Source organism: Electrophorus electricus, chromosome 2 (genome assembly GCF_013358815.1).
Source record: "Electrophorus electricus isolate fEleEle1 chromosome 2, fEleEle1.pri, whole genome shotgun sequence".
Classification (NCBI taxonomy): Eukaryota; Metazoa; Chordata; class Actinopteri; order Gymnotiformes; family Gymnotidae; genus Electrophorus; species Electrophorus electricus.
Genome location: NC_049536.1, coordinates 26,560,872 through 26,584,578, shown reverse-complemented (window position 1 = coordinate 26,584,578; position 23,707 = coordinate 26,560,872). Strand labels below are relative to the sequence as shown.

Below are 23,707 nucleotides of genomic sequence, written 5' to 3'. Positions count from 1 at the left end.
TGAATCAGACTGATCACCAGACACTGAGCACTGAATCAGACTGATCACCAGACACTGAGCCCTGAATCAGACTGATCACCAGACACTGAGCCCTGAATCAGACTGATGACCAGACACTGAGCCCTGAATCAGACTGATCACCAGATACTGAGCACTGAATCAGACTGATCACCAGACACTGAACCCTGAATCAGACTGATCACCAGACACTGAGCGCTGAATCAGACTGATCACCAGACACTGAGCGCTGAATCAGACTGATCACCAGACACTGAGTCCTGAATCAGACTGATCACCAGACACTGAACGCTGAATCAGACTGATCACCAGACACTGTGCGCTGAATCAGACTGATCACCAGACACTGAGCGCTGAATCAGACTGATCACCAGATACTGAGCCCTGAATCAGACTGATCACCAGATACTGAGCGCTGAATCAGACTGATCACCAGACACTGAGCCCTGAACCACTTCAGCATGTCTGAGAAGAGCTCAAAGACATTCTTAGTCAGTGATGTCATCCTGCGCAGAGCGAAAGCTGACATAGTGCCAACATTTAAAGATAAATGAACAAACAGTTGGCACATGCACAACGCAGGCTTTAAGCTTTTATTTGGCGTACATATTGACCCAGCACCTCAGTAGTTGATGTGTCGCACATCATTCTCACCTTGCACAATTTATTCTGGTCCTATAACACTGTTGTTGTGTCAGAGTGGCTGTTTGTAGAGTGGTAGATACAGGCATGTTTCTCTGTTTGAATGCAGGCAGCAGAAACAGCACCAGTACTGCACATACAGTGATTCAGTCAGTAACATGCACACACACGCGCACACACTTGCTCTGTCGGCAGCTAACTGAAGCCAAGTCATGCTGAGCGTACATTTATCCTGGGCCTAGGCGGCACGTTGCCATGGCAACAGCTCCGCTCTTTGGCACGGGGTAGCAGTGCCACCCCCACCCCCCCGTTCGCTTTTGGCATCCGGGCGCGGCCGAGGGTGAAAGCCAGTCGTCTCCACCGAGCCGGTGTTACGCGCCTCTCAACCACCGCCGACCCTCCGCCAGACAGACAGACTTCCGTGGTAAGAGCTCTCCTTCGCCACAGTCCAGGCAGGTAACGTATGCCAGCTGAGCACAGACGATGACATGTTACTCCCGTGTCTGGTCAGAGACAGACAGCCTACAGATTGTGTTCAGACAGTGTTCAGACAGTGTTCAGACAGTGTTCAGACCTTTCTTCTCTGAGCACTGATAGAACGTGATGCTGTGATGTGATGCTTTCTGTGCAGATGGTCCAAGATGCTTTTGTGTTTTGCGTTATTAATGCTTTATACGTTGGATGTTCTGTCTGTCAAGTTTCATCTTCCCGAGTAATGTGGAATGCAGCTGCCTATCTTTGAGCAGTAGAATAATGTGTGTATTTTAAAAGGAGGTATTGAAAAAGACTTAAGAGTAATAGCGTTGCTGACCTTGTGCTCGCGCGTGTGTATGCATGCAGATGTGAAGGAGCTTGTGCGCGTGCAAGCGTAGATGCGCATGCGCGTTTTTTATTTTATTTTTTACATTTTTTTGCCATTGCTCAGCCAGACGGGAATATTTGGGGGGCCGAGAGGGAGGGGCCGTCTGGCATCTGTGCTGGTGCAGTGGTCCGTCTCTCAGACACAAAGGCTGACGACCACGTGTGTTCAGCCCCGCACACTGCGACATCAGCGCGGATGGGCCCTCCTGGTAGAAGCTGCCACGTCCATACGTCTGCACATTAACCTTGGCCGTTATAAACGAACGTGCGAACACCGAAAGCAATGCGCGAATGTGTAGGCACGTTGGCGCGGATGTAAAAGGTCTACACCAACCAATACTACCGTCCCTGGTCGCATATTGAGTAAGCATGACCCCAAATGGAGGAAATGGCTTTTCTGTGGTTTCCGTATTGTTTTAGTCTTTTGACGCATCTCTGATACCCGTGGCAGTAATGATGTGTGTGGGTGACGATGTGCAATTACAGCACATAATTATCTGCTGGCGCTTAATGGCGTTGCTAGAAACGGTTTGCTCTCGCTGTACCAAATCCCCAACTGCCTTCAAAGGGCTGTTCAAGGAATACTTCATGCAGGAATACCAATGCACTAGCGCGAGCACTTTCCAGGTGAAATCACCTTAAGGTTTGTGGGAGCCATCAGCGTGATCTTAGGCTTAGTCTTTCGCTTATTATTAGCGTTAATATTTATCAGCCACGTGAGTCCAGGGGCGGACCCAGAAGCGTGGAGATACGGGCTTTTAAAGCCCCGCTACGCACGAGCCGCGCTCTTGCAGCGCGTGACTAGGGCATAATGGATAATGTGAGCGCTGCTCTGAGCTGAGGAGCTGCAGCGAATTCTTCTCTTTTTTCCCTTTCTGTCTTTCTTTCTCTCTCTCTTTCTACGTGCGTGCGTGGGTGGCTCCGATTGTCCGCGCGCATGCGTTTGCCGTGTCTGTGTGGGTTGCTCGGATGTGTCGGGTGGGAGGCAGCTCCGCCTAAAGAGACCCCGCCGCACTAGCTCGCTCCCCGGATAACCCCCACCCCACCCCACCCCACCCCCGCGCAGTGCCTATAGCGTGCAGGATGTGGGAGGACGAATGGAGCGTAACCGCGTCAAAGGCTTTGCGAGCCGTCGTAATGGCGCACTTCTGAACCTGTGCAGCTACTAATACGCCACGGGCCTGTTAATTAATAAAAGTAAACAGCTCATATATGTGCTAGTAGTCACCTGACAAATGAAACCACATGCGATAAGGCTTGTAGTTTATTATGTTTATGGCTTGTATGTTTACAGTGAGTTTTGGGCAGCTTGTCTTGCGGAAAAAGTAGGCAGGTGTAAGTAAAGGTGTGCTTTATTACCGATGTAGAGCTACAGCTGAGCGGTTGTGCCGTTTTGGGGCTGGCCAACACCTGCGCTGGTGCCGAACCCGGGTGCACAGGCGCATTTTGCTTTGGGGTCCTCGTCCGTTAATTCCCTGCTCACTCTCATTCCCTCACGTGGCGTTATGTTCGGGTCGTTCAGCACCACGTTACGCAACAGCAAGTGGAGAAGATCTGGCATTTTCTAAAAGCCTCTCTAAAGGACGGCCTCGTGCTTCGAGCGTGATTGTTAGAAGATGATTCGTTTGGAACATTTTTCAACGTGGCAGACGACAGTTCGCAGCTCACTGTGTTGTGGAACGCACCACATTTGCATAACTCCCATAACGTTTTACAGAAATGGCATAATGATATGAGTAATGAATAATGCTTTAATTACACCATAAAATAAATACATACAATTAAAAAATAAGAGAGATGAATTTGAATCCAAAGATTGAAATTTGGCAAAACTGCATCGGTTGTGATAAGCTAGGTGATCCCTAAACCTTTGAAATTTGTGAAACACATTTTTTTCTTGACTTTCCTGACCAGCTACTCTGTGGGTTGGGTATGAGATTGCTCCCTAATTGGAGACTTGCTGTTCGTGAGCGCTCTGTCCGCTGTTGCCATGACAATTTGTTCTCTCACAACACTGCCAGTCCCGTTGCTGTCCTTATCCAACAAACAGAAAACGTTTCGCTCGTCCTCATGTCCTCTTCGCATCATTTTCAGTTGCTGCTCGGTGAAGGAAAAACAGATGGAATGAAAACACAAGTATTATTCCATTTGCTTTATAACCACATTCGAGTCTTCAGAGAAAAACAGACTCAGGTTCGTTAACCTTGAACTGGAACCTGGGCCGAAAACAGGACATTCCCTGTCTTTAGCTACAAGGCGGAAAATCTTCTAAGGATAATTGTGTCTGTGCGAACCCATAGGGCGTTTTTTGTCAGCATTTTCCCACCCTATAATGAAGGAATTTTAACTGGCTTAAACTGTCCAGAGCTGACACAAATCGTGGGCATGTTAGGTGAATTCCGATCGTGTCGGGGAAGTACGGCTGTGTGGCGTAGGGGTGGATGCTGGTGTGAGGGCATCACTATCTACCCTGGACTACCCTGCACCTCTGTGCAGTCCCAGAGCTCAGGGATGGGGGAGGGGCAGTGAAGTCCTGCTGGTTTCTGAGGATGTCCCACACTGCATTGTTCTGTGTGTTTGTCCGACACATTTGAATGCTCGAAGGACTTGGATGTCGGAGAGAGAACAGAGAGAACAGTCCAAGTCTTCAGGGCTGGGAGTGACTGTCACTCAGATATGCTGATTGTGTGTGTGTGTGTGTGTGTGTGTGTGTGTGTTTGTCTGTGTGTCACAGAGCAAGTGTCCGCGCGGATCGTACAGGAGGTGACAGCTGAGGCGGTGGCAGTGCTGAAGGGAGAGCAGGAGCTGCACCCAGACACTGCTGTCAGACTGCCCTCAGGTAGGGTATTAGAACCCCACTACTGTCAGACTGCCCTCAGGTAGGGTACTAGAGCCCCACTGCTGTCAGACTGCCCTCAGGTAGGGTATTAGAGCCCCACTGCTGTCAGACTGCCCTCAGGTAGGGTACTAGAGCCCCACTGCTGTCAGACTGCCCTCAGGTAGGGTACTAGAGCCCCACTGCTGTCAGACTGCCCTCAGGTAGGGTACTAGAGCCCCACTGCTGTCAGACTGCCCTCAGGTAGGGTACTAGAGCCCCACTGCTGTCAGACTGCCCTCAGGTAGGGTACTAGAGCCCCACTGCTGTCAGACTGCCCTCAGGTAGGGTACTAGAGCCCCACTGCTGTCAGACTGCCCTCAGGTAGGGTATTAGAGCCCCACTGCTGTCAGACTGCCCTCAGGTAGGGTAATAGAACCCCACTGCTGTCAGACTGCCCTCAGGTAGGGTACTAGAGCCCCACTGCTGTCAGACTGCCCTCAGGTAGGGTACTAGAGCCCCACTGCTGTCAGACTGCCCTCAGGTAGGGTATTAGAGCCCCACTGCTGTCAGACTGCCCTCAGGTAGGGTACTAGAGCCCCACTGCTGTCAGACTGCCCTCAGGTAGGGTACTAGAGCCCCACTGCTGTCAGACTGCCCTCAGGTAGGGTACTAGAGCCCCACTGCTGTCAGACTGCCCTCAGGTAGGGTACTAGAGCCCCACTGCTGTCAGACTGCCCTCAGGTAGGGTACTAGAGCCCCACTGCTGTCAGACTGCCCTCAGGTAGGGTACTAGAGCCCCACTGCTGTCAGACTGCCCTCAGGTAGGGTACTAGAACTTCACTGCTGCCATGCAACAACAGTTATGTAGTTATGCAACAACACAAGTGACCCCACAGGTAGATAGCACCAGCACTGGGAGAGACTGCTGTCAGGTAGTGCTGCCACTGGGCCAGGATCACAGGCAGGTATCCTGGCACAGAGGTAGGTTACACCCTATCATCCTGGTACAGAGGCACACGGTATGATCTTCAGGTAGGTTACACTGCCATCATGGAGACTCATAGCAGAACATGCTGGTCCTGTGTTTGCTTGAGATGGGAAGTCGATGTACTTGACAGGTTTTCGTTCACACCTTTGCGATTGCTGGAATGGCATATCTGTCCCGCTGTGTAACAGTGTTTCTTTAAGCTTAGCATTTTTTCCTTTGTCTCTGTCTCTCTCTCTCTCTCTCTCTGTTTCTCCCTCCCCAGTCTCTCTCTCCTGTCTCTCTCTCCCTCTCTCTCTCTTTCTCCTCTCCCTTCTCTCTGTTTCTCCCTCCCCAGTCTCTCTCTCCTGTCTCTCTCTCTCTCTCTCTCTCTGTTTCTCCCTCCCCAGTCTCTCTCTCCTGTCTCTCTCCCTCCTCTCTCTCCCTCTCCTCTCCCTTCGCTCTGTTTCTCCCTCCCCAGTCTCTCTCTCCTGTCTCTCTCTCTCTCTCTCTCCCTCTCTCTCTCTCTTTCTCCTCTCCCTTCTCTGTTTCTCCCTCCCCAGTCTCTCTCTCCTGTCTCTCTCTCTCTCTCTCTCTCTCTCTCTCTCTCTCTGTTTCTCCCTCCCCAGTCTCTCTCTCCTGTCTCTCTCCTGTCTCTCTCCCTCCTCTCTCTCCCTCTCCTCTGACTCTCTCTCTCTCTGTTTTGGTGGCCTGGCTGTGAATTAGCAGTCACAGTCTTTTGTGATGTGGCATTAATGTCTATTTAAAACATGTGAAATGGTTTTGTACATGAACACATTTACATTAAATACAGTGTGTGCATCCCTGCAGGTCTTCTATGGCACACCTAGATGTGGGTACAGTAGCCAAAAACTACTCAACTAAAAGTATTGTTACTTTAAAAAAATACTTGGGAGTAAATGTAGACATGCAAAACTCAAAAGTAGGTAAGTCATATTTTAAAGCACTGTGCAACAAAATATTCAGGTTTTTGTCTAACTAATATAATCAAAACAGAGCTGCAGAATCCCAGCCTGATTAGGAAGCAGATCCAAACATTTCTCTTCAAATTAATTGTAAAACACTTGTCAACTTCAAATGATGTGCCATGTCCTCATTTAAGATTCCTTTCACACCACATAAATAAGACAAGAAAATCCAAAAGTGGCTTTGGTGGAGTCAGTATTCCCGCAATAGCAGGATGTGGGTCTAGGATCTTAAAACGACTGAAAAATGTTCTAAATTTTACTGAGGTACATGTGATGGAGTAAGTGTAGTACGTTTTGAGCCACCTGTGGTTATACTCAGGCAGTGGTGGGGAAACCAACACCAGATAGACTGGGAAGCATGAGTGGGACTCGCATTCACTACTGTTATTGTGAGTGCGTGTGTGTGCATGTGTGTGTGTGTGTATTGTGAGTGCGTGTTTGTGTGTATTGTTTGTGTGTGTGTGCTTGTGTGCGTGTGTATTGTGAATGCGTGTTTGTGTGTACTGTGAGTGTGTGTGTGTGTGTGTGTATGTGCGTGGGTATGTGTGTGTGTATTGTGAGTGCGTGTTTGTGTGTATTGTGAGTGTGTGTGTGTGTGCTTGTGTGTGTGTGTATTGTGAATGCGTGTTTGTATGTACTGTGAGTGTGTGTGTATGTGTATTGTGACTGTGTGTGTGTGGGTATGTGTGTGTGTGCTTGTGTGTGTGTGTGTATTGTGAGTGCGTGTTTGTGTGTGTGTGTATGTGTGGGTGATGGGAGCGAAGTCTCTAGCGTGACTGCATACCCTCCCCAGGCTTGCGCTGCTTCTCATCCTTCACTGCGTTCTTCCATGGCAGGCAGTTCTCTGCACCTCCCGATCTCCTAACCGTGCCCTCTTCTTTGTGTGTGCAGTGGAAGACTCCGCCAACCTGCCCCCATCTCCGCCTCCCTCACCCGCAGCCGAGCACTTTGGCCCGCTGGAGCAAGGTACGTTCCTGCCCTGCAGTCTCTGGGGTGTGAGCGTGTGGGTGGGTGTGTGTGTATGAGCGCGCTCACGAAGGCACGCATGTGTGTACGGATGTGTGCATAAAGATGTGAGTGTAAAGTGTGTTCATGGTTTCGGCGTGTCTCCATCTTCGTCGATCACGGGCGCCATGAGAGGAGGTTTATTTTTTTTGGGCCTCACATCAACTGTGCGATGAGCCGCCAGCTCCTGCCCAACAGGGGGAGCCAGAGAGAGCCGCGCTGGGGGAGACACGGGCACAGCGCTGACTTGGTCACCTCCTCCTCTTCCTCATTTCTCCTCGGCACGTGTTATGGACGCTCGCTCTCATCACACAGTCTTCGGAAGACTCAGCCTGGACGGAAACAATGTCCCCTCACCTCCATCTCCATCACCCCGCTGCCTCCGTCCCTACACTCTTGGCGCTGTTAGGAGGCTCCACCCTGCATGAGTTCCTCCACCCGAGCCCTCCCCTCAGTCCCATCTTCTCTCAGCCGCGGTCTCCGCCCTCGATTAACCTCCGGGTGACTGGGGAACGCCCCCCCACCCTCACACCACACGCTCTTCCTGTTCTTTCCTGTCTGCATGTTGTGCTGTCGGTGCCGTTAATGTTGTGGGCCTGCGCTTGTATGTTTGTTCCTGTGTTAGTTTTTTTTTGTTCGTTATTTATTTCCCTGACTGCATCTCTCTCTGTCTCTCTGCTCAGTGGTGGTAAGGGCACCCCGTTAGAGCTAGCGGAGGTCTGTACCATTGTCCTCTGACACTGCCTACGTTGCCATGGAAACTGACATGGAAAAGCCACTTCAGGAGCAGGGTCTTCCGTATATCCGTGCTTGTGCTGACTTTGTACCAGACGCAGCAGTGAGGAGCCGACAGGCGCTCTGCACCGCCGTGGCCGGGCGAGACGAGAGGACAACGCAGAATGCAAACCGTCCAATCCCACAAATAAATACAAATGACCACTGGGTTGTAGACCCAGTCAGGCATTAACCTGTCAGGATATTACTGCGTTATAGGAAACAGAAGTAGAAAGGCAGGAAATAGAAAGGAAAGGTGTAAATAATGCTGACTGACTCATGGCAGATAAGTGCAGTGTGTGTTTTACCAGTTGAGTTGTTTAAAGCGATGCTCTTTCATGCTGTATCACATCCCAGAAATGGTGCCACCACAGCAGATTTCTGTGTTTCTGGTCTGGTGTCTTGTGTATATGTGTGCGGCTGTGTTGTGTGTATGTACATGTGTGTGTGTCTCTGTCTCACTTCCTTTGAGTCTCTCTGACTCTAGTATCCTGCCTCAGCGTTACTGTTTTCTATCTCTATTTTTCTGCCGCTACCGTATATATTTCCTCTCTTCCTCCTTACTCTTTCTCTCATGTTCCCTTTCAGCGCCTCCATGTTCTTCCTCTCCACTCTCCTCTTGGTCTTCCTCACTTTTTCCCGCCTCAGCACTTTTTGTCCTTTTCTTACTTTCCGTCACTTTCCGTATCCCCCGATCCCCTACTCTCTCTGCTTCTCTCTCACTCTCTCCTCAACTCATTCTCTCTCCCTCTCTCTCCCTCTCTCCCCCTCTCTCTCTCCCTCTCCCTGTCCCCCCACCTCTCTCTCTCCCTCTCTCTCCCCTCTCTCTCTCCCCTCTCTCTCTCTCTCTCCCCTCTCTCTCTCTCCCCTCTCCCCTCTCTCTCTCTCCCTCTCTCCCTCTCTCTCTCTCCCCTCTCTCTCCCCTCTCTCTCTCTCCCTCTCTCCCTCTCTCTCTCTCCCCTCTCTCTCTCCCTCTCTCTGCCCCCCCACCTCTCTCTTTCCGTGTGCGGATTTCCCTGCAGCTCCTTCTCCTTGTGTGTCTGTTTGTAGATGTAGGGGATGAGGAGGCAGGGCCTCTCCGCCGCTTCCAAAATTCTCGGGAGAGGTGCAAGTTCCTCGCCCCCTCCATCTCAGTTTCAGTGCCTGAGGATGAGCCCTACTACTCTGACGAGGAGTACTATGACCACCCCTTATTCAGCCCCGAGTGGACCCTCTCGGGGTCGGGCCCGCCAGGGCAGGCTGCTGCTTTTAGGCAGATCGAAGGTGAACCACGCATGGTTCCTCTCCGCCATCCCGCCTCCCCTCCTGCTCCCCTCTCCAGACCTCTCCTCCTTTCTTTATATCCTGACCTCTGCACCCCTCTTTTCCTCTCTCTCCCTCCCCTTCTGTCTTCCGTTTCTGTTGTGTTGTGCACGCTCCGTCTGTGGAGCGTTCCACGTTCTCTCGTTGGTCCGCGTGTTTTTTTTCCGGGACATTTCATCGCAAGTCATTTGGCTCGGTTTAGAATGTGCATCTGGTGGCCTGAGAGGGCGTACGCAGTCCGAGGCGCCGTTAGTGTGAAGCGCTCAGTAGACGAATAAACCTTCACTTTTACGCCGGAGCCCAATGACTTGCCACATCAGCAGGTCAGTCGAGCATGTTGTGCACATTTTTTCTTCTGCCTGTTTGGTGTGTCCGTCTTTCTGTCCGTCTGACTCTGTCTGTTCGTCATCTGGCCCAAAAAAACATACTCACCTGTCCATGCCCCGCCCCCAACATCAAGTTCCGCCCCATTTCCCCACCTGCTGATGTACACATGCTGTAGATCACAGGAAGACTTTCAGCTCTTCTCTTTGTGGTGTGCACTCTTATGCACGCACGCACAAACATACACACACACACACTTTTTAAATTTGCTTACTGTCTTGCATAAGTCAGTAAATTCCCTGATCCTTTGCTCCTTCTCTCACTCTGCTCCCATTTCACCATGGCATTGACCTGGGGTGTCAGTCCCAGAACCAGTGTCAGTCCCAGAACCAGGGTCACGCCCAGAACCAGTGTCACTACTAGAGCCAGGGTCACTACCAGAACCAGTGTCACTACTAGAGCCAGGGTCACGCCCAGAACCAGTGTCACTACTAGAGCCAGGGTCACGCCCAGAACCAGTGTCACAACTAGAGCCAGGGTCACTACCAGAACCAGGGTCACTATCGGAACCAGGGTCACTACCAGCATTGTTCTCTGCAGCCCACCTAAAGGTTTTCTGAGCTGCTGACTTCTGCTGACAGACTGTGACTCCCTCAAGCAGGATTTCTTGCTAAAGCAAAAAACCTACTACACCCACAGGGGTGCTAAAGTGGTAATGTTTCCAATGTGCTTTCATCTGCAGAGAAGGTTTTAACCCAAACATCTCATATCTCAGTCTCATAAATTGAAATGCTGCTAAGTACGAAGGTAAATAGCCCCGGATTTGAAGAATAGGCAGCGTGCATGATGTTGGGATGGAGAGAGAGAGAGTCTAGTAGACCTTTATTGCCGTGTGAATCCCAGGTGCTGCAGAGCTAAGCAGAGATAGTCCTGGTGTGACTCGAAAGGAGTCAAAACAACTCCCCTCACATGCAGGGGCTTCCCAGCTGTGACTCATTTCACCCCTGTGTTCAACATTTAGCAACTTCTTTCCGGATTCTTTCACGATTCATTATTTACTGTTTTTATTCCTGACCAACTCCTCCGTGACAGGGAGGTTAATGAGGTGTCCCTGAAGCCCCAAACTGCAATGCACAGTGCTGACCCAGGACTACCTCAGCACTACTAATACAGATGACTGTAAATACGGTCATGAGCGCTAAATACCCGGATATAGGGCATATTGTCATGGGAGCACAGGGGTTCTTCTGTTGTTTCCCACACCACACCCTGGTCTGCATATTGCGGTGACTCCTCATCGGGTCTCCAGCTCTTTATCAGTCAGGATAAAGTGTGTTTGAGAATACTTTTATTACAATATAATTTTTAGAATATACAAGGCCAGTTTCTCTGCCTAGTCTGGGTCTGGTAAACTGTCCCATATAGATAAGATCATTTACATGATATTATATATAATATAATGTGTATCTGATAAATGGTTTCGCCAATGTTCTAAGATGGGGAACTATTTCAATATTTTATAATAGCCTACTCAGTGATACAGTGGGATACTGTTATTAAACTAAGGGGTTGCTACTGTTCGTGCCACATTCATACTGAAACAGTACACATGCATCATTTGGGTTGGTTTCATTCTCACCAGAGCTGAAAGTGTCCCGCTTCCTTCAACCCCTATAACCCAAGTCTGTGTTGTCCCGTAGTCTTGATGTTCCACTTGTCCCCCTGTCTGTTAAGAAGAAGAGACCATAGAGGCTCTTTCCGCAGCGGAGGAGGAAGAGGAGGACACTCCTTCAGCAGCTTTAGAGGAGCAGGAGGAGGAGGAGGAGGAGTGGACTGGGGAGGAGCCTGAGCAGGAACCCCCATCCGAGCTCTTAGAGCAGGCAGCGGTGGCAGGCGAGGCCCAGGCTTTGCCCTGTCCGCAGGCCGAGATCCGGGCACTTACTGCTGGCCCAGAAGCTCCTAACGGGAGCACCGAGGAGCCAGAGAGGGAAGAGAGCCCTGAGAAAGGTGTGTCCTCCCTCCTCTGCAGCCTGCATGTTTTTCCTTTTGCTTTCCAACCAAAACACAAAAAAGAAAAAGAAAGAAAAAGCCATAGCTAAAGGTGCAAGCTGAGGAAATGTGGGAGGTTGTCCTCTTCTCTGCTCACGCTGCCAGGCAACACAGGCTTGATGGTGCTCCGCTTCTGTGGCCAGAGCTGTGTTACTTTACCTTTTTCTCTTTGCTATTTTTTTCCTCTAAGTGCTGTTTTTCAGTGCAGTCACTGTCTTCTGTTTTTCTGGTGAAGCTTTCTCTCGAGCACACTGCTTTCTCCCGTCTGGTGCTACAGCTGCCAGGCTGACCTCTGCCGCCGCCTGTGGTTCATTGCTCAGTGGTTGTTGTTTTTTTTTGTTGCCAGCTACATTGCCAGTGTATGGAGGTTTCTGTACAGCATGCTGTGGTCAATCACCTGTGTTTGATTCAGCTCAAGATTTGGTTGAAATCCTATGATTTTAGTCTGCTTTACCAGAGGGTTTTTTTTTTGCGCTTTGTTCATTTTGGTTTTCTGCCTACATTTTTTAAATTTTATTTTTCTTTATCAAGCCATTTCATCTGTTATATTCCAAAACCTAAAAGGTGTATTTTCCCCAAGTATTTAATTTGTATTGTCTTTATTTGTCTCAGGTAAAATAAATATTCAAAGATTTCACAAGCAGAACGGTCTCTGTTGACTATGGCAGCATTTTTTCCACTAATTTGTTGAACAAGATCAGGGCATTTACACAAACAAATTATTTGATAAATCCATTAAGGCTCAAACTAAAGTACGTACGTATGTATGTATGTATGTACACATATATATAGTTTCCAGAGAAACAGAACATTTCAGACAGAGGTCCTTCATAAGCTGTCTGAAACGTCCTACTTCTCTGAAAACTTTGTGTACTTTACTACAGTTCGGAATATCTCCACATCTCTTACTGCACTACAGTGTGTGTGTGCGTGTGTGTGTGTGTGTGTGTGTATGTGTGTGTGTGTGTGTGTGTGTGTGTGTGTGTGTATATATATATATATATATATATATATATATATATATATATATATATATATATATATATATAAAATCTCTACTGATATTTATACTATATTTATTAAACAGATTTATTATACTTTATTAAAGTCATCATGTGATGAAACCCTTCCAAACCCATGTGTGGTGCACTGACAGCTGCTTCGTATCAGGCCAAAGCCACCTTGGACATTTCACCATCATCATGTGGATCTTATCCATCCAACATTTTGCATGTTGGTGCGGTCACATCCATGCCATCGCTTCCTTCACTACTGAATTGGTATGTGCCGTTTTGTTTCATCTGCAGTGCTGTGCGTCGTGCAGAATGCTGGGCTTTGCTTGTCTGTGTGGTGGTTGGCCTGGCAAATCCATTTAGGCCCAGATCGAATCGTAATGCAGCACAACCAGATCACTTAAGATTTGTTTTCAGCTGTGAAGATGGATGCAGAAAAGCCATGTGGGGAGAGGACCACACCGGTTGGCATGGACTTCACTCAGTCAGAGGTGCGTCCGGGTGACCTCCCCTCTTACCAGAGTGTTGCACCTGACAAAGGCATGTCAGACACCCTGTTACCGACCCTGTGTGACACGGAGGATTTTGCTATTTCCCCCAATGGCCAGGGGCATACCAAAGACCCTACAGATGCTTTAGCTCACAAGGCTGATTCGCCATTTGGTACCAAGAAATCTGCTTCTTCGGATGAAGCCGACTCCAGTAAGGTTCCAACACGTGAAGAGCAATCACTGGAAGCAGAATCAGTCATTACTGGAGACAAGAAGATAGAGGTTACAGCAAGTGCCAAAACTCCAGAAGTGCCTGGAAAAGACTCTCCCAGCTTGGACAAGGAGAAAGAACAAATTAAGGACAAGTCTGGAATGTCTGCTTACTTTGAGACCACAACATTGAAATCAGATGAAGACAGAAGCCAGCGGGAAGGTTATTATGAGCTTAGTGCTACATCGGATGAGACAGAAAATGCTGTTTCAGTTCCAGAAATCAGCTACAGTACCCTGGCTCAGATGGATGAAAAGCCTGAAACTCAAAAGGGTACAATGGAGGAGCAAAAGGTTCTCCCGCTAGCTGAAAAGAGGGACGATTGTCGGCTCTCTCCCGGAAAACTGGCCCTTGAACAAAGAAGCTATTCCTTAAATATCACCATCGGCACTATGGATCAGAGCGGAGGTCAAGGGCGGCCCAGGAACTTCTCCCCCTTGGCGACAGACATCATGTCTTACACCAGTGGAAGCCTGGATGAATCTGCCGACTACCTTCCCATCACAACTCCTTCAGTGGAGAAAGTTCCATCTTTCCCACCGCTGATCCTGGAGACATCCGCTTCTGTCCCAACTCCATCCAGTTCCCCTCCCAAGGAGACAGTAGCTGAGGTCAAGCCCGCAAGTCCACAGCCAGAATCTCCTGAGTCTCCTCTGCCTACCAAGTACTCCTACAAAAACGGTGGCATTGTGATGGCGCCAGATCTGCCTGAAATGCTAGACTTGGCAGGTACCCGATCCAGGCTGATGTCTGAGAACACAGACCCTGAGATCATGAGGAGGAAGTCAGTGCCAGCAGATATGCCAACACTTGTGAGTGACTCATTAGCCCATTTACTTCAGGGCAGCCAAAGTCAGAGAGTCGCAAAAAGTGAGGGACAGTTGGAAGAACAGGGATACTGTGTTTTCAGCGAGTATTCGGGTCCCATGCCATCTCCTGCAGATTTGCACAGTCCAATGGAACCTCCACCAATGCAAATCTTCAACACTATGATATCAGAGGAGAGAGAGGCAAGTCCGGCTCCAAGCGGACAAGAGAGCCCAACATTTAAGTATATTAAGGAGGACATCACCCCACGAGCAGAAGAACGGAAGGATACAACAGAAGAACCGAGCAAGAAAGAAAGTGTTGAGGCAAAGCAGTCAGAAAAACTAAGTGACACCTTTGTCACCCCAACTGTGACAGTCACCTTGGAAGAGGCAAGGCCTAGTCTTGATGCACAGGCCAAGCTTATGGCTGAGCAAGAGGCTGAAATAGCTGATTATGAGAGGCAAATACGCAAGCTGGAAATGGAGGACCGGCCTTTGAGTGTAGAGGAGGAGCGGGAACTCCAAGAGCTGAGGGAGAAGGTGAAGAACAAGCCAGATTTGGTGCACCAGGAGGCCTATGAGGAGGTAGATGCGGAAGATGTGTACCAGCTCACTGGAGTTGCCAAAGACAGGATTGCTAGACCTATCAAACCATCCCCAGCATCGTCGGTAGAGAGTGCCCCGGAGGAGGAGAAAGTGCAAGTTGACACAGAGAAACCCAAACAAGTAGAGGACAAAGAGGCTCTGAAAGCCGAGCCAATGAAATTGTCTCCTGCTGGATCTGTTGAGAAACCCACTAAAGAGGATGCACCCCTAGTGGAAGCTGTTAAGGAGAAGAAAGCTATTGTTGAGGACCAGGTGCAGTCAGATCTTGTAAAGACTGAGAAGCCTGAGGCACAGAATATGGAGGATGAAATAGAACTGGGGGAAGAGCCTGAGGAACTCATGGAGGAAGCAAAACCACTTAAGCCTGATGCCTTGGTGACAGAGAGACCTGAGCCAGAAATCACTGAGACAGAGATGCTTGAAACAGACAACATTGAAATGAAGATGGCTGAAGCAGACAGGCTTGAAACAGAGGTGCCTGAAACAGGCAAGGTTAAAATACAGAAAGCTGAAGCAGACAGGCTTAAAACAGAGGTGCCTGAAACAGGCAAGGTTGAAATGCAGAAAGCTGAAGCAGACAGGCTTAAAACAGAGGTGCCTGAAACAGGCAAGGTTGAAATGCAGAAAGCTGAAGCAGACAGGCTTAAAACAGAGGTGCCTGAAACAGGCAAGGTTGAAATGCAGAAAGCTGAAGCAGACAGGCTTAAAACAGAGGTGCCTGAAACAAGCAAAGTTGAAATGCAGAAGGCTGAAGCAGACAGGCTTAAAACAGAGGTGCCTGAAAGAAGCAAGGTTGAAATGCAGAAGGCTGAAGCAGACAGGCTTGAAACAGAGGTACCTGAAACAGGCAAGGTTGAAATGCAGAAGGCTGAAGCAGACAGGGTTAAAACAGAGGTGCCTGAAACAAGCAAAGTTGAAATGCAGAAGGCTGAAGCAGACAGGCTTAAAACAGAGGTGCCCGAAACAAGCAAGGTTGAAATGCAGAAGGCTGAAGCAGACAGGCTTGAAACAGAGGTACCTGAAACAGGCATGGTTGAAATGCAGAAGGATGAAACACAACAGTTGGAAACAGCAAAGTTTGAAACAGAGTGGGTTGAAATGGAAAAGGTTGACGAAGAGAAGACTAAATCAAAGCAGGCTGAAGCAGACATGACTAAGGCCGAAGTGGAGGACAAAGAAGATGAAGAGGAAGAAGAAGAGGAGCTTCACAGGGCAGGTTCAGTGGTGGAGGAGACCGCAGAACCTCGAGCTGCCATCGAGTCTGTAGTGACTGTGGAAGATGACTTCATCACAGTGGTGCAGACCATTGACGAGAGAGAGGAGCCTGGCCACAGCGTGCGATTCTTCGCTCCTCCTGAGGAAGAACCACCTCAGCAACTCCAAGAGGAAGAAGAGGAAGAAGAATCAGTGGAAATGGCTCAGGAAGTAGAGATGGAAGCTGCTAGCCTTGAGGAAGTTCCAGATGTCCCAGAAGTTGTGCAAGTTGCTGTGTGCCTTCCGAGGGAGATACCAGAAAGTGAGGGTGTCACCGAGAGCTACGATGACTACAAAGATGAAACCACAATGGATGATTCCATCTTGGATAGTTCCTGGGTGGACACTCAAGGTGATTCGTGTTTTTATTTATTAATTTTTATTAGTCTTTTTTATTTATTTATTTATTTGTAATGTTGAAAACCAGAAGCAGAAATACATTTTTATTGTTAAAGAAGGTTTTAAAGGATCATGTTTCTAAAAGTATATTTATTATGTTTCACAGAGTTCAGTCGAGTAACATTTAATGCTGGTATTAGAGCATTTATTATAAATATATGCATTTTAATATCTAATAGCGCCTCGGTCTGTTTGATAGGAGGTTGATTTTGGTCATAATCTTGGTTTCATCCGTTTGCCTCTCATTGTCAGCAGACGATGATAGAAGCATGGCAACTGAGAAAATAGAGCCTCTCCCCAGAATGGAAAGCCCTGCTAAGCAGCCGCCCACTGAGAAACAACCCAAGCAGAAGGCTAAGGGAGGCAGGGTCAAGGGCCGCATCTCCACCCCTGAACGCAAACCCGTCTGCAAGGAGCCGGCGCTCATCCAGAGGGAGGACATGAAGAAGAAAAAAGGTCTCTAATGCACCAATGTCCGTGGCAATGTATTTGCCTGAACGGTATTACGTTATTGTGTAAGATCCTTGTAAGGTTCATGGCAGAATAGCAAATGGTATATGTGTATATTACCCACCTCAAATTCAAACTGGTCTTGTTGTTCTTTAATTAATGTGTTTTGTCAAGTGTCTGTCTATTATTCTATTATTTGTTTGAGTAACTTTGTGACTCCCTTTGAGACTTTGAGTAACTATTCCTTATTTGAAGCGGCATGCCTGGATGGTCTCACGCCCTCAGTCCGGGGACCTGCTGCCTTTGCCTCTTTCACTCACTCTCTTTTTCCCTTTCATAGCTATGATTAAGAAGGTTGAGCTCGCAAAAAAATCTGAAACTCAGAGCCATTCTCCCTCCCGGAGGAGTGTTTTAAAGTCCACCGTAAGACACCCTAGACCTACCCAGCACCACGCCTGGGCTAAGAGGAAACCCGCAGGTGATCAGCTGGAAAGGCTCGTGCAATGTGGCTGGCAATCGTACACTGGCGTGTCATTGTGGAAGTGATGTTTGTCCCTTTGCTTTATGTTTTTTTTTTATTATTATTGCTGTTATTGTTTTGTTGTTGTTTTGCTCATGGATGTTGATTTATATTTAAGTGAAGTGTTTTTATTTCGTTTTTTTATTTTGAAATCTGCTTCACTATTGCTGTCTGTGCTCACGGAATATCTCCGTCATCTTATTTATTGGTCTCAGCACTCACGTCTGCTGCTTTGCCCTACGTTTGCCTATGGACTGCGATCGTGCTGTGCAGTGACTTTGCATTTTGTTAAGCAATAAGCATGCACTGCGTCTTGGATGAGTGTGTGTGATTGTGACTCTGCAAGGGTGAGTGTTTTTCACTATAGAAACACGACTTCCACTACGGGTAGCCGTTCTTACCCAAGAGCCTCACTGGGCATGTCGTACGTCTGCAGCGGTTGCCAGGCAACTGTTACTTTGTAGTTATAGGCCTGCTAAGAATATGGCCTCGCACTGGAAGAGAGAAACAGGTATAAAGATAGCTAGAGAGAGAGGAAGAGAGAGAGCTCCCTGTCCTCATCAGGGTCCCCTTCTCTCTGGTAACTAAATTTGAATTTATGTTTAAAATCTGATAAATTGCTGCAGAAGCCCAGTTCGAAGTTACAATAAAGCCTCTTATGTAATGAAAGCAGTTATTTAAATCTGGATAATACTATGCCAGAAAACTTCAAAGCAGTCTCTAAAGCTCAGATGTGGGTTGGACACACTTCCATTTAGGTTTCAGTGACCAGAATAAAAATAAATGCTCAAGCTACTGTCTTGAGCACTAACAAAAGTTAATTAACGGCTCTTCGGGAGTCTAGAGTAAATTAAGCTAAAGTCTAAACGTTAAAATGAATTTGAAGTCCAAAAGCATTGCTGTATGCATGCTGAGGCTGACGTTTGACAGGGTTGGTATGAGAGAGAGCAAACGTTTGTTTTTGTCTGCATGTCTCTCATTTTCCAATTGTTTGTATATTCTTTTAAAGAATAAACACTGACAATCCCAGTATCCCTCTCCTTTTCTCACTCTCTCTCGCTCTCTCTCTCTCTCTCTCTCTCTCTCTCTCTACCTCTCTCTTTCTACCTCTCTCCAGTGTCGGCAGACGGGCGTCAGCCCCTCGGTGGGTTGAGGCACTCCAGAGATCGGGCATCTGTAAGTATCCCCTACATGAGCACCTCTAAACATGACACATTTGGATAGAAGTCAAAGTAGTTCAGCACCATGCCGTAGTATGGTCAGTATTTCCTGTGGACAGACATGTATGTATACCCTAATTACCGACACACTCAGTGGAGCTAGGGTGCATTGCTCACTTCACTATTATTACAACCTTTAGTGGTCCTGAGTAAAGGAACGTGAACTTGAATTATAATCTTGGGCATCCTCACCACTTATGAGAGACTTTAACCGAGTGGTATGAGATTCGCCAGCACTAAATCTCACACCTGCGGTGTTAGTAAACTAACTGATGTTAAAGGGTTAACTGTTGTCCAGAACAACTTACAATAGTGCTTTGTTGTATCCGTGGAAGAATATTAGGTGGTATTAAAATAGTGTTACACAATACACTGATCTGGATGGTTTAAAATCTCTTTGGAATATGATATTTAGGACAGTTTGTGATCTAATTCTAACTGGTGACTACCTGAAATTCTATGCAGTTAATGATATGGCTACAAGACTCTCACTGTACCATGTCTGCACCTTGACTTGTTACTGGTCACTTACCCTAACAAATGCAACAGTTGAGACTGGCCAGGGGACTCTCTGCACACTATAGAAAACTCTGTATGCAATTATTCCTTCCGTCTGCATCCTGTAGCTATTTGCAATATCGATACATGCAAGTATAATCATTAATAAACAATATATCATCCAACCCTCTCTGCTCAACCAATCAAGCCAGCCTTCATTTTTTTTCCATTGACCCACCTGAACATTCCATCCGTTTGGCATTTTCCGTTCGTTCCACCAGTGCTGCTGATTGCATGCCTCCATTACCCATAACCCCAAGGTTATCCACCATTTCACACATCTGTGAACGCGGTGAGACTACTTCATGCCTTCGAGCTATCCCAGCCATGGTGTTTATTCTGCTCTGACCTCAGCTGCCATTAAAGACCTCTACAGATTTTCGGTTTACACGTACTTGTTCACATAATTGCTGTTATTTTCCTCAAATTTTCTGCAAATCCCTGCCGGCTCGGTCCAAATGCCGCTCTCCGCGTGGTGTTTGAGGTTCCCGCCCATTTCATCGCCTGGACTAGCAGGACTGCATCTTTAGTCATTGTGAAATGTTTATAAAATCCCTCTAATCCACAAAATGGGTTTTTTAATCAGGAGAGAATAATATTCCTGCAGACGGCAGATTCTACACACAGAGTGTGACGTTAAATAGTTTGACGTACTCCTCGTTAGTACTCGAAGGACTTCTTGAGCACACTGGAGCATGTTTTGTGTCATGTTAAGTGCTTAATTTTCCATGAGTGTCACTGTGTTATCTCATTTGTGTTTGATATAACCCTTCTTCACATGGTGTTTTTTTTTCCCATTGTTTAATTAAAATTGGTTTCGTTGTTTTTGCATGAACAAACTGTTCTGTCTTCCAATTCCCATGCACTGTCCATCACAGACCCCCAGTTCAGCATCACTAACAAAGATCCCCACCTGTAAAATGCGGGCGTCGGCTCATCTTCCACCCCACCCCAACTCTGCCAGCCCCTCCTCTAAAACAAGCCCATTGGTGGAGACAGCTCCCTTTGAGCCCCGCCCCTCCTTGGCAGGTCCACAAGACTCACCTGCACTTAACAGTCATTTAGGCAAGGTAAGAAAGGTGAAGCCATAGTTGTTTAGTGCAATCTCATAAAAAACTAGAAATGTAGAATTGCAAGATTAAAGAATCTCTGAGCATAGGAGCACGGATGTGGTTCAATAAATAAACTGTAATTCATGGTTAAAAAGAACCAGATTTCATTTAGCTTGATTGCTTTGGAAATTCAGACGAGAGGGAGCCAGTTCTCTGTGTTTGGTTCTCTGCAATAGCAGCTCAAATGACACACTTTATAAACAGGAGTTGTATGCTAACGTTTGAGGATGCAGGGGCCAATGTAAACACTACACACATCCTTCTTGAACGGTTGGAAACTGCTGTGGTGGCCAGACCGCTGAGGCGGCGTGTGGTCAGGGTGTAAGCCAATCTCTGCCTCCTCTCAACCCAGGACGGAGGTTCTCGGAGCCCAGAGAAGAGGTCGTCTCTGCCCCGGCCCGCATCCATCCTGTCCCGCCGCACACACCCGGCCGAGCAGGAGGAGAGCTCCACATCTATCACGAGCAGTGGATCCACAGCGCCGCGCAGACCCACATGTACGCACGCACACGTGCACACACACACGGACACACAAACAAACATTTAGATTTATTGCATTTAGCAAACGCTATTCATAGAATGTATCCTAGCGAGTACAGTAGGTCAGATACTAGGTAACTAGGATGCTAATAGATACAAGAGTCAATGCTGATACCTAGGAAGAAATGCAAAATGGAAATATCGCTTTCATGTAGACACACATACGCCCACATATGCACTCACACATGTGAACATGCATATACCCACTTTTTAGAAACATTCTCTAGTTTTCTCAGGATATGCCACACAAATGTAATGACAGATGAAATAAATTTTTTAGTTGCTTAGGCATAGGGGTCCAGTTAATTTGGGGGCTTTGATCATGTTTTGACTAGTGCACGGTGATTTAAATGTAATCCAAAAAAACGTCTCATTTGGCTCCGCCCCCTCTCCATTCCCCGCCCTCTCTCCCCTCCCATAGCCTTTCGCACTGAAGTCAGAGCGGAGCATAGGACAGGCAGGTCACCCAGCATGACAGGTAGACTGCGTATTTTGACCTAGCCTATCTTGCTTGCCATACCGTTCCTCACCACCAGGGTGGACACAGTTATGTTTGCACGTGATGCATTATTTTAATGTTGAATGTATGTTTAATTTTGTCCAGCTTTGTTGTTCTCTTCAGCTCTCCCTGCAAATTTAACATCAACGATAGTGTCTATAGGTTGTCCTTCAAAGTTATAAAGGCAAATTTAAGACATTCAAATTTGAGCTGTGTTGAAACCATCCTGTTGAAGAGTGAAAACTGTCCAGTGTCCACAGCTCGCCTTGGTGAGCGGGTGTGTGATCTTCACACTGCCCTCCGTCCACAGGCACGGTGTCTGCCCGCTCCCGATCGGCCCGGAGCGGCACATCGACACCCCGGACGCCCGGCTCTGCGGCAGTCACGCCCGGCACCCCGCCCAGCTACTCCTGCCGCACCCCGGGCACCCCCCGCACGCCAGGCACCCCCAAGTCCCTCAGCTTGCTCTCTCAGGAGAAAAAGGTGGCCATCATCCGCACCCCCCCCAAATCGCCCGCCACGACTCCTAAGCAGCTGCGCGTGATCAACCAGCCCCTGCCCGACCTCAGGAACGTCAAGTCCAAGATCGGCTCCACGGATAACATCAAGTACCAGCCTAAAGGGGGCCAGGCAAGTCTGTGCACTACCGCTGTCAGCCAATCAACTGCCATCTAGCCTTCCTGTAGTACCCCCACCATCAGACTCTCAAACAGGTGCCATGTGGCAGATCTTAGCACTTGTTTCAAGGGACACAAATTTTTGCATGTCTTGTGATTTATATCAGAAATGTTTCACATTTTTATGAAATAAGTGGTTTAGAGATGAGTGAAGGGTTTGGACAGAGGGTGGGTTCTGCTGCTATGCTCTTTCAGCCCTGACTAGCATGCTGGGCTGTGGTCAGTGTGTCCCACACACAGTGGTGTTGCCTTGTGCCTCCATGTGTCTGTACAAAGTGTCTGGCATTGCGATTTTGAACGGCACCTTAAGAATGAGTCTCTAATTTTATGAAGTCTTATAATCTCAAATTCCTTCATATGCTCTTTCATCTGTTTGCAAAAAAAACAGGAAAGAGGCTTTGCCATTGGAGACAGAATCAAATATGAGAAAACACACACACACACAACCATATTCATATACTGTTTATGTACTATGTACATAAGGTATGCATAAAGACGTCTTTTAGGCCGGTGCTCCAGTTCCCCCCGATGTGCATGACATGACATTCCGTACGCAGAGACGAGGTCATATGAGGCAGCATATCGGAGGGGTCCGGGGGCAGGGAAGCGGAGCAGAGAGACCAATTGCAGCACGGAAGAGTGGCCAGGAAGGAGCGCGGAGGAGAGAGCTGATGCACAGGACGGGAGCTCGTTGCTTTAGGAGAAAACGGACTCCAGCGATGTCTGGAATACTCCGCAGGGCACTGAGAATAAGAGCAACACTACACTTCTCGGAGCATGGACCGTGTGAAATTCCCTGGTTGGGCTAAGGTTTAGATATCTGTCTAGCTATCATGGCCTTAGATGCAATTTATGTTTAGAAATAAGGCATAAATCTACATAATGATTTTGATGAAGTACTTTTGATCAAGGAAGAGTATGCAACCGAAAATCGACCAACAAATATTTTCCGCGGTGCAAGTCTCTTCAATCCGTCGTGGTTTGTGCCGTTTACGTACTGATGATTTCACAAGAACGAAAACTTGCTCTGGGCAGTGATCACCCTGGGTTGGATTTGAGTTGAGGGCCAGACTTGTGGGGAGCGGTCAGGGACTAGACCGCCTTGTGCTGGGGGTGAAAGGTCGCATAAATCCTCCAGCAGTCACAAGCCATCCGGCCCTAGATGTGCGGTCCCCACCCCCCGGCTGACTGGGATTGACTGGAAGTGACTCCCCGGATCAGGGCTCAAGCGCTCCAGCCAGTCGGTCATGACAGCCGGCCCAGGGTGAGTGACAGGGGACCCCTTGGCCTCGACCAGGACAGACGGCCGAGAGCAAGAAAAGTCGCGCCACACAGCGGCGACCTGGCAAACAACCCCGCCCCGCAGACGTTGCCCCCTGCCCCCATGGCACTCTGGCTCTGCTAAATAATTCAGGCACGATTTGTGGCCGAGGTGTTCATGAGTCTAGCGGTCACTGTGTTTGGCATGCTTAATGAGAGTAGATGTGTGTTCTCGTTGACGTACCGAACGTGTGTGTGTGTGTGTGTGTGTGTGTGTGTGTG

The 23,707-nt window shown here is 48.1% G+C and overlaps 1 protein-coding gene across 21 annotated transcripts in view; it reads left to right on the top strand.

Moving 5' to 3' along the window:
- map2 (microtubule-associated protein 2) overlaps positions 1–23,707 on the top strand; it is an 86,307-nt gene that overhangs the window by 55,794 nt on the left and 6,806 nt on the right. For 6 of the 21 annotated variants that reach the window (XM_035535890.1, XM_035535906.1, XM_035535901.1 and 3 more), the window contains exons 5-16: positions 4,256–4,360; positions 7,184–7,258; positions 9,122–9,334; positions 11,432–11,704; positions 13,177–16,542; positions 16,842–17,045; positions 17,380–17,517; positions 18,677–18,735; positions 20,216–20,407; positions 20,802–20,946; positions 21,411–21,467; positions 21,799–22,118. In XM_035535890.1, coding sequence (XP_035391783.1) covers positions 4,256–4,360; positions 7,184–7,258; positions 9,122–9,334; positions 11,432–11,704; positions 13,177–16,542; positions 16,842–17,045; positions 17,380–17,517; positions 18,677–18,735; positions 20,216–20,407; positions 20,802–20,946; positions 21,411–21,467; positions 21,799–22,118 — 5,147 coding nt within the window. The remainder of the gene's footprint in view (positions 1–4,255; positions 4,361–7,183; positions 7,259–9,121; positions 9,335–11,431; positions 11,705–13,176; positions 16,543–16,841; positions 17,046–17,379; positions 17,518–18,676; positions 18,736–20,215; positions 20,408–20,801; positions 20,947–21,410; positions 21,468–21,798; positions 22,119–23,707) is intronic. The other 15 variants (XM_035535914.1, XM_035535892.1, XM_035535951.1 and 12 more) reach the window with 12 other exon arrangements.